Raw genomic sequence first — 11,217 nt, 5'->3', positions numbered from 1 at the left:
GATTACAGAAATATACCCAAAGGATTACAGAAATACACCCAAACGGTTACAGGAATTCACCCAAACGATTATAGAAATACACCCAAAGGATTACAGAAATACACCCAAAGGATTACGAAAATACACCCAAAGGATTTAAGAAATACACCCAAAATTCGTTGAAGTACACCTTATGCATAATTCAGAACTCTTTCTCTTTCTCCTCTTCATCTTTTGCTGCTTCTTCTTCTTCAAAAATAATTTCAGAGCTTGATGTCAAAAAACAATGGAAATCGAGAATAACGAATAAAGAAAACAGAGAGAAAAACACGTAAATGAAAAAGGAGAAAGAGAAGGCAAGAAACGAAAGAAAAGAAGAAGAAGAGGAAGAGGAAGAAGAACGTGCAGCAAGAAGAAGAAGAAGGTGCAGAAGATGAGGAGGAAGAAGATGAAAAACGTGCAGTAATAGTTCGAAGCGCGTTAATATAAATGACTTGTAAAGACTTGTATAAAAAAACGTTTGTATGCGAAGATTTTCTCTATTTTAAATAGTAGGTAGTTTTATCCAAAAAAAAAAAGAAAGAAAAAAAAAGAAGAGTGAATAGATATACACATGAATGATACAAAACAAATAAAAAATTATTGGAACGAATCTTTTGTTTTCCAAAAGAAAGCACGAAAATGGGATCATTATTTTCGAGTTTTTCACTACGGCCTATTGGCATTATATTCGACTCGAATAGCTAGTACCTCAACGATCATGGACCCAATCAATTGAAACACATTGTCGACTAAACTCGTTTCCCCTGTGAAGTGAAAGAATGCTTTCCATATATCTAGCAGCTCTTAGTGAATCATTCTTACCAAAAACTTGGAGACATTTTACTTTCCCTGATTCAGCTTCATACATCACCAACTCTTCATTGTTGTTTTTCCAAAGAAATTGGTCTCTCCCACAAATCCCCACAAGCGTTGAAATCACTTGCACGGGTCCAACACTGTATACCTTAACCCAAGAGTCTTGGTTCCAATAATCTTTCATCACCCAAACATCATAGGATTTTTCATTCGCTCTCACTGGGTGAACAACCACGCCAATTCGAGCCGACTCGTCACGTGGGACAAGCGTCGCCGAGGATTCTTCCCGAGAATCTCGTACTCTCGGTACATGAATCTTTCTGAAGGTTTCATTAACCATGTCAAATGCTAGAACCACATCTTTTCTTTTACCAAGCTCATCTTCAACGTAACCCAACCAGTGACAACAATTGTTCACCAAAGTGTAGACACGAGAAGAGCTCCAAATTTCAATGGGAAGTGGAAGAACAGCATCAAGCTTTCTCCATGAGTTAGAGTTAAGGCTGTATAACTCTGTTCTCCACCACCCAAGATGTTCTTCACCTTTTTCCCTAATCCAAAGATCCTTGATCACAACAACTTTATAGTCGTTGGTTTTTGGATCAAAGCCGAATCCGGTGTAATCCATTAAAGAATTTCCACCAAAGGGTGTTGCGAAATGGGATTCTGGCAAAGCCTTGAACTGTCCCAAAGAAGGGTTCATCATCAAATTTGGTTTGCCTTCTAGGAAATATATGCCATTGCAAGGACCCATGATTTCGGTCCAATATTCGTGATCAGAATTGTATTCACAAGGAGGGTTTAGAACCTTAGAGGGAACATGTTCTTTGTTTTTGTTGGTAATATTATCATTACTATTACAAGAAAGCAAAGAAATGAATGTTTTCTTGCTAGAAGGAAAGGGTCTGCCAATGACAAAGAGATCATGATTTGTTACTATGTGGTTGTTGTAGACAACATAGTAGTTGGTAACAAAATGAGGATCCTTTATGATATGGAACCATGACTTGCAAACAAACTTACATTTCTGCAACTCTTTCGATGGTAACCTTGAGAGGATGTTGGATAACAATTCCTCTGGCAAATGCTCTATGCTAATCTTCTCTTTGGGTCGGGTTTCGGCTCTGGGCAGCGCTAATTTTGAACTAAGAATTTCGTTACTCTTCCTTGGCAAGAGTATTACCACGAGAAACAAAAGGAAGACAAGAAAGTATAGGAAGAGCATGGTTATGGTGAATTAGTGATGGTGATGATACTACGATTTTGTTAGTATAATGGTTAACAGTAATAAGTGTTGATGGTGATACACTTATACAAAGATTTTGTTTGTTATATATTGCACATGATTAGGGATTACTTTGTTACTGTACTGTACCAAACACCGAGTACTGACTTGGTCGTCCTATGATGCAGGTAAGCCATCAGAATATCGGATTTTTTTTAACATAAATAATTTAATTATTTTAATTACTAAAATAAATAATTTATAGCGTACTTATCAATTTAAATCATATTATTTATCCTGTTTACACTATAAACGAAATATATGTATTTATAAATAATTAAATATAATTTTTAAAAATAATAAAAAATATTAATAATTTAAATTGGACCAAAACTTTTAAAAATGAAATGTTTTAAATAATAGAAAAGATGAACGATTTTAAATAATAAGAAGATAAACCGTCTATTTCAAATAATAAAAAAGATGGATTATCCACTGTTAACACGGTTACCTTTTTTTTTTTTCTAACTATCCATTATTAACACGATTGTCTCTTCCATTCACTGACCTCCAATTTTTTTTTTACTAGAATTTACATTAAATCAGTTCAAATAATATTTCAAATTTTTAATTGAGATATAATTTGTTTATTAAATTTTTAATTTTTAACTAACAAAATTTTTAAATTTTGTATGTATTCTATTGAGTATTAATTTTTAAATTTAAATTATATACCTTTCAAATTTCATTTGTTGCATGAGAGTTTATAAAAAATTATATATATTTTAAATTATATATGTTAATACTCAAGAGAGTACATACAAAATTTAAAAATTTAAAGTATTATTTGAATTGAATTGGTGTAAATTCTAATAAAAAATTGTCAGTAGATGAAAGTCAGTGAGAAAGAAGCAATAGTATTAATAGTGGATAGTGAGAAAAAAAATCGTATTAATAGTGGACCGTTTATCTTTTTTATTGTTTAAAATCATCCATCTTTTCTATTATTTGAAGTGTTCTATTTTTAAGAGTTTGGTCCAACTTAAATTATTAATATTTTTATTATTTTAAAAATTATATTTAATTATTTATAAATACATATATTTCATTTATATAGTAAACGAAATAATTTTGAAGGTATCTCGTTTGTACTGTAAACGAGATATATGAAATTTAAAAATTTTCATATATTTCGTTTACACTATAAACAACATACATTTAAAATTATTTCGTTTACAATATAAACGAGATAAATAAATATGATTTAAATTAGTAAATATGTTATAAATTATTTATTTTAATAATTAAAATAATTAAATTATTTATTTAAAAAAAATCCTCATAATACTAGGATGAGTGATTGACTTAGACTTAATTAATGCAGGTTATTTAAAATACATATAAACAATAAATGAGTCTGAAGAGAAGTTAAATATGTGGGATGATTTGATTTGAGTATTAATATAATGTTTCCTTGTTAATATAATAATATAGTCCTATGGCAAACCATGGTCAAACAATCTTAATTTTATTTTTTTTCTTCTGTGCTGATGCACTTAAATATAGATATATTTTTTAAAGACCATAAAGGGTAGTTACAGCAAAAGTCAAATTAAATATGCCCTATTATATGGCTGCAGTTGATCAAGTGCATGCTTTCCTATTTGCTTCCAGGCTTGTGTTTAGGTTCACACATGAAAAAATCTACATGGCTCGATTAGAATAAGCTCATGTCATTGTGTAAAACCATGATTATAGAATAAGTTATAGTCATAGTTTTATCTATGGTTAAAATTGTGATTATGAAATTGTTTTGTCGATTTTTAGTATATTAAAAGTGGTTCAATATTTAGTGGTTTGCGAGTGAAATCTATTTTTTTGTGAATTTAAAATGAATTGCATTAAAATTGAATAAAACAGTAAACTGTCTTCGATAGGATCAAAAGACTTTGAAATCAAATACAAAATGTAGAATCTTAAAGGAAAAGGAAAAAGTAAAAGTGCTTAAAAGATAAAATTGCAAAGAAAATAAAGAATACAAAAAATATAAATGAAAAAAAAAGATGTAGAAGGAACTCTATAGAAAAATGATTCGAATGCAAACTCAGAAAATCGTTGGAATATGAGTGTGCTTGAGTGTTTTTCTTAAATAAAGTTCTAACCCATTCTTCTTCGATCTTTCATCTATTTATTGAAGTCCTTGGCCAATCAGATTTAAGAGTAACTTCCACATGTGCTAACTTTCAAGCAACTATTCTTGCTCTTTTTGTCAACGTGAATAACTGCCAAAAATCAATTTCAAAAACCTTTATTCCTCTATTAAGTACATCGACTAGCTTCTGTTTTTCATTCTCCAACGAACCCTTCTCGATACAAACTCCATTCCTCGAAATAGAAATTCATTGTACTTCAACTATAGTGTATTTTGAAATCAAATATTTTTTTATCAACAAATTGCTCCCTTAGGATTAACGTGTTTTTCGATATCATTTAAGAATGAAACACTTAATCCTATCTCATTTGACTCTGCAACTATAATCAATAAATTTGATTTGAAATTATTAATCTTTCATTTATTTGTGCCCACTATGGCACGTTTTCCATTGCTAACTGTTTCTCTCTCTTCTACTTCGCCATCTCAAGAAAGTTTTCAATTTCAAATTTTGAAAAAATGAAATACAAAACGGTAGCATTATTTACCTCTTTTATTTTCACTTAAGAAAGTTCTCACCGTTACACAGCGTTAACCTTCCGTCTCCCAACTTTCACCTTTCTTCTCAAAACTTGTTACTAATCCTTTCCGAATTTTCTTGTGCAAACTCTCCCCTCTGTAACCAAATCAATCATTATGAATTTCTTTTCATACTCATCAATGGCTTCCTCTTTTGTTTGAAGAGCTTTATCTACCCAAGACAAAGGCAAACACATTGCAATCGAAGCCTTTGAGCAATCTGATTTGAAGGTATTGAATCGATTTAATGATGTTATCATTGAAGATCTTAAGAATTTGCTCACTAACAAAAGGCTTCTCATCTCCTTCACTGCTGATGATGACACTTGCTGCTTCGTTGGTCCTTTACAAACTCTAGAACAAACCAAAAAGAATGCTCATTTCTTCCCAAGCGCCGAAGGAGAGGATTTGCTTATCAAGCAAGATCTTTTTATTGCCCTTCATCGATCACAAAAAATTCTTCATAAACAATCCAAAAATCACCTCCCAAAATGCTGATTTTCTTGCCTGGTATCAACGCCTTGAATCAACAAAAGGCAAAGTTTGGAGAGCACAGAGCATTCACGATCTTCTTCGTCTCTCTCACTTCACACCAACCCAAAAAATTCTTATAGTGGTTTTATTAATTACCATACGGGCCATGGAAATGATCCTATGATTGATGAAGCGTGTGTGACTTTTTTATATTACTGGTTGAATGCCATCGTCTTTTCCTCAAGGAGCATTCAAATGCAAAAGTTATTACTCTCACTGGCCACCTAACTCTATGAAAGTCACAAATTTAACTTGGCCAAGTTAATCTTAGAAAAATTATATGATGAACTGGGGTACTTAATTGATTGTCTTTGAAAAAGATCTTCGATCAATGTGGAAGGACCCCTTTGACTTTTGCAAATCTGGCTAAATGCTGTCTTCGAAAAGTATATGAAACAAGGCGGGGGCACCATTTCGGAAAAACAACATATCAAAGGCTTCGATTAGTTCCCTTCCAGCCGAACTTTGAGGATGCCACTTCGACTAAAGACCTTTTCTGGGTTGTATTTTCATTACTTCGTTCATGCAAAAGCTTTCAAAATGAAGAACTGATGTTTACCCCTTTCTTACGTTGAAATTGTGGACCGGCTTAGTTTGAACACCTCCTTTTTCCCACTAATGATGATGATGACAATGACTTGGCTAATGCAACTTGGGCCAATTTCCTTGCCGCTTAGGTATTTCCAATAGGAATACCTCAATATAAAAAAGAACAATTTAAAGTGACCCTCCATGCTCCTCATTACGTTGCAAGACAAATGGGTTTCTCCCAAGTTCTTCCAGCTCCTGTTCCTCGAAAAAACAAATCCCTTTGTCACGTCGATTTCAAATCAAAGAAAGATATCCAAAGATGTCTCGATGTCAATGATGCACATCAAAGCCGCTATTCTCATTTGCCTTACAATCGTAGTGAGTTTGTTACTAAGTCTTTCATCGAATGGTGAAATAGTTACTATTCTCAATATAATCACTCCTTGGATAAAATTAAAGAGTCTTCAATAAAAAATCTTCAAGGAATTGAGGCTTCACCCAAAAGAACTCAGAAAAGAAAAATCAAAACCACTGAGACATCCAAACAACCGAAGCAAAAGGTCCAGAAAATTTCTATCAAGACTGCCAAACTAACAAAATTAAGGACTTGGTTAACTCTTTTTATCGATCCTGTTTATTTAGTAAAACTTTGCATTAACTGTACAATCATTATTCCAGAGGCAATCATCAAGTGAGAGCACTTCTGACGAGAGTCAACAACCCTCCAAGAAACAAATTTCCTCTTATTCGAATGTTTTTTCCTCATCTTCCAATGGATCTGATTTAGATGATTCATCAGAAATCTCTTCATTCTCACATCTCCAACCCAGGAAATCTACTAGGTATAATACTTACTAAATTAAACTCTAGTCTCATCAATTCCCATTTTTTCACTCATAACTATTTCTATATTGACAAAGGCTGGGAGGATCAATCAGTCTACCCCTTCTTCACCGATTGCGCAAGTCGATCTAGAAGGGAAGGAAAGCCACCATTTAAGTCCATCCTCTTCCAGTGATAAAACGATTTCTCATCACACAATTGAAGCCCAAAAACCACCATCACCTATTCATGTCATCGATTCATCAGTTGTTGAAAAATAAAATCCAATAGAATTGGATAGGGAGAAATCTCCTTCTCCTCAACCTGTGAATAATTCTACCCTTTCTTCTCCAATTGATACCAACCTTATCATCAATTCTCTTGCCACACAAACTGTTGACTCACCTGTTCGAGATACCAGAGAAACAGTGCCGTCTCCTCAAGCAAGTCCAATAATCAAAGATCCTTCAGGTCTAATGGACCAATCTGGACCGTCTCTCCCACCAAGTCCCAAATCTGCAAAGGACCCTTCAACCACTGCTTCCAACCCATGTAAGTCTATTTTGGATGAACTCTTAGCTGTTTTGAATGGGATTACTATTGAAGAGGAAGCACCCACTTCAACTTTGATTGTGGAATAATTTTCCAAACCAAGTCTTCCTAAAGAGCTTTCCCAAAGAACTCTCAATCAATTGACCTCTCTTCTAAAGTTGTTAAACCATACTGCTGAAGAATTTCACAGAATGACTTAAATAGTATCTTATCTGAAATTTCGAATTCTTCTCTTGAATTTCAGGTTTGACCTCAATTTTTCGCAGTGGTGAAAAAATTTGAAAGGGTTTCTAATAATCTTTTTATTTTTCAAGATAAATTAAAAGAAGTAAAAGAGAGAGGCTAACCAAAATCGAAGTGGAATCTGCAAAAACTGAGGCAACCCATCAATCAGTACAAAAGTCTTACTAAGAATTTGAAACCCATATCACCCAGGCTGTTAATACTCAAGCTTATTTAGCAAGGCATGAGGAAGAACTCGAAAGGAATTGGCCCTAGTTTGAGAAAAACAAGCCGCATTAGCGGAACCTTACGCCAAGGCCCAGAAGGAGAAACAAATATTATTTAAAAGTCTTTGCAAGATAGAAGACAAACAAGCTGAGATTAATAGGAGATATAACAGAGTGCAAATCGAAGAACATGACGAAATTGAAGCTTATAACAACAATAACACAGAAAGAAATCAACTTCACTGGAACTCAAAGAACTGTTAGCACCTTATGCTCCACAAGTTTAATGTATTCTCCTGAACAGATCTTCTTTTCCTTTATTTGTACTTCTTTATATATTTAAACATCACTTTCCAGACATCGATATTGCTTCAAAAATACTTTCCATTTATCAATTTAACCTCATTACTAGAATCGATATCTTTAATATGGTATGCGTTCCCAGTGTACAAATCGATCACCTGAAAATGTCCTTTCTAATTATGGGACCATTTACCAAAAAATTTCGATTTCCTTTCCATTGGTAATATAACTTTTAAGATAACTCTCCCACACTAAAGCACTTCTCTTTCATTTGATGGTTATAACTTCGAGCAATACTATTTTTCTGATAAATCATATTCTCGAGTGCTAAAATGCATTCTTGATCTAAATCATTCAACTCATCATACATTGCATTCTAATAATCTTCAATCGGTAAATCATCTTGCCTCATCACTCTTAAAGTATTAAGATTAATTTCTAATGGCAACACCGCATCATGGCCATACACCAATTTAGAAGGAGACGTATTTGTCGATCCTCTAGGTGAATTTCAATAAGCCCACAACACTTGGCTTAAAGTCTCATGCTAAGTTCGAGGTTTGTGACCAATTTGCTTCTTAATCAAGTTAATCAAAATCTTATTTGCTGCCTCAACTTGACTATTTGCTTGTGCATAATATAGAGTCAAAGTTACCATAGTAATATTCCTCGAGGCTGCAAAATTCCTAATGCGTTGACCAGTAAACATAGTTCCTTGATCAGTACTCAAAGTTTGAGAAATCCCGAATCGATGAATTATATATTCCTCTATAAAATCAATAATTTCATTTTGACATGCCTCTATTAAAGGAACATCCTCAACCCACTTTGTGAAATAATCGATTGTCACTATGATAAATTTATGATTCTTCGATGAAGGTGGGTGTATTATTCCAATCAAATCCAAAGCCCAACCTCGAAATGACCATGGTTTAAAAATCGAATGTAACTCAGAAGCTAGAATCTACTGTATCACTCCATGCCACTGACACTCTTGGCATGTTTTTGCATAATCAATGCAATTTTTAATCATGGAAGGCCAATACACTCGATTTCGTCGAAGCACCCATTTCATTTTTACTCCAGCTTGATGAGCACCATATATACCCTTGTGAACTTCTCCAAGAGCAATGTCTTTATCCAATTGACTCAAGCATTTAGAAAGGCTACCATCGACGCCTTTCTTGTACAATTCATCATCCATCAACACAAAATTCATTACTTTTAACTTAATTTTTCGATCCACTCGAATGTTCGGATTTTTCAAATATTCTGCAATTGGTTTTCTCCAATCATCATCATCCCATTCATCTATAATCAATACCTCTCTTTCCTCAATAGGTACTAGAATTTGATGAATTTTTGCTAATTTTTCCGAAGTTTCAAGGAGTATTTTGTATCTTGATGCAATTTAAGATAACTCATTATCAATCTCATTCCGAATCCTTGGAATACGAACCAAAGACACTTTTCGAAAAGACACTAATAACTCCCACGCTATCGATTAATACTTCTGTAACTTCTCATTATTACACTTAAATTCCTTCGATAACTGTTTCAACATCAATTGGGTATCCCCAAGAATTTGAACATCTAATGCCCCTTTATCATTCAAAATTTTTAATCCTAATATCAAGGCTTCATACTCAGCAACATTATTTGAATAAGGATATTTTAATTCAAAAAGAAATTATAACGGGACGCCTTCCGGAAAAATAATCAAAATCCCAACTCCAGCACCATCCTTATGTTTCGAACCATCAAAATACAATTTCCAACAATTAGAAACTACATCGATTACATTTGTCCCCTGGTCATTGGGATTGTTCAGTCGATCAGCTAGAAAATTTGCAATGACCTGACCTTTCACAGCTTTAGGCGGTACATATTGCAATTCGAACTCCGTTAAAGCAAGCATCCACTTCTCTTGTCGACCTCTTAACATGGGATAAGACAACATGTATTTTATCAAATCTGTTTGTGCAATCACTTTCACAATACATGTAACATTTCAGCTTCATACAGGCATAATAAAGAGACAAACATAATTTTTCAATTGAAAAATACCTCGACTCAATATCGGTTAGCACTCTACTCAAATAGTAAATATCCCTTTCATGACCTTCTTTATCATCTTGAGCCAACATACATCCAATAGTATTCGTAGATGCTGCAAGATATAACTTTAAGGGCTCACGAGGACGAATAGTTGCCATCATTGATGCCTTGGACAAGTAAGTTTTGACCTATTCAAATGCTTTTTGATGTTTTTCTATCCATTCATACTGTGATTCAACTTTAAGCTTGACTAGGGATACAAAAATTCAAGTTTGGCCAGAAAGATTCGATATAAATCGTGGAAGGTAATTGACCTTCCCAAGGAAAGATTGTACTTCCTTCTTTGATTTAGGAAGAGGCAAATCCAAGATTGCCTTAGCTTTATTTTGATCAATGGCAATTCCTTTATTTTGAACTACAAATCCCAAAATTTTTCATGCAGACATACCAAATGCACACTTCAAATGATTCATCTTCGACACTTCTCTACGAATTGTACTAAATGCCTACTGTAAATGATCAAGATGTTGGTCTATCAAATTTGATTTGACCATAACATCATCAATATAGACTTCCATGTATTTTCCAATAAATTTATGAAAAATAGTATTCATTGCACGTTGGTACGTCGCACCAGCATTTTTCAAACCAAAAGGCATTACCACCCATTCGTATGTACCTAATGTCTCAGGGCATCGAAAGGCAGTTTTCGATACATCATCTTCTGCGATAAAAAATTGGTTATATCCTGAATAACCGTCCATGAAACTTAAGATTTTATTTCCTGCTGCAAAATCGATCAACATATCTGCTATGGGTATAAAGTATTCATCTTTTGGCATAGCATTGTTTAGATCTCGAAAATCAAGACATACTCGCAGCTTTTCATTCTTTTTCATTACGAGAATGATGTTCGATACCCATTCAATGTAATGAGCAGTTCGAATGAATTTTGTTTTGATCAATCTTTCAATCTCTTCTTTAATTTTTTGATTGATCTCAGGAGCAAAGCATCAAGGTGGTTGCTTTATTGGCCTCACAAATGATTTCAAAAATAACTGATGTTCTACAAGGGAATGATCGAGTCCATGCATCTCATGATAATCTCAAGCAAAATAGTCTTTGTATTCAAGTAAAAGACTCAATAGCTTTGTTCAAAATCGCTCATCAAGATT

General features: G+C 33.5%; 2 protein-coding genes across 2 annotated transcripts; both read right to left on the bottom strand.

Moving 5' to 3' along the window:
* On the bottom strand, positions 1-2,125 carry LOC112759167 (F-box protein CPR1-like). The gene is made up of 2 exons (XM_025807987.3): positions 730-2,125; positions 1-228 (listed from the first exon to the last, which is right to left on the bottom strand). The coding sequence occupies exon 1, from the start codon at positions 2,060-2,062 to the stop codon at positions 731-733; it is 1,332 nt and encodes a 443-aa protein (XP_025663772.1). The 5' UTR covers positions 2,063-2,125; the 3' UTR covers positions 1-228; position 730.
* A 6,823-nt stretch (positions 2,126-8,948) lies between these two features.
* On the bottom strand, positions 8,949-10,200 carry LOC140180263 (uncharacterized). Its single transcript, XM_072220717.1, has 4 exons — positions 10,052-10,200; positions 9,725-9,921; positions 9,496-9,610; positions 8,949-9,384 (listed from the first exon to the last, which is right to left on the bottom strand). Exons 1-4 carry the CDS (start codon positions 10,198-10,200, stop codon positions 8,949-8,951), a joined length of 897 nt encoding a protein of 298 aa, XP_072076818.1.
* Positions 10,201-11,217: the final 1,017 nt, after the last annotated feature.

This window comes from Arachis hypogaea, chromosome 16 (assembly GCF_003086295.3).
Source record: "Arachis hypogaea cultivar Tifrunner chromosome 16, arahy.Tifrunner.gnm2.J5K5, whole genome shotgun sequence".
Classification (NCBI taxonomy): domain Eukaryota; kingdom Viridiplantae; phylum Streptophyta; class Magnoliopsida; order Fabales; family Fabaceae; genus Arachis; species Arachis hypogaea.
Note: the sequence above shows the minus strand (reverse complement) of the source record. Positions and strands in the feature narration are given on the sequence as shown.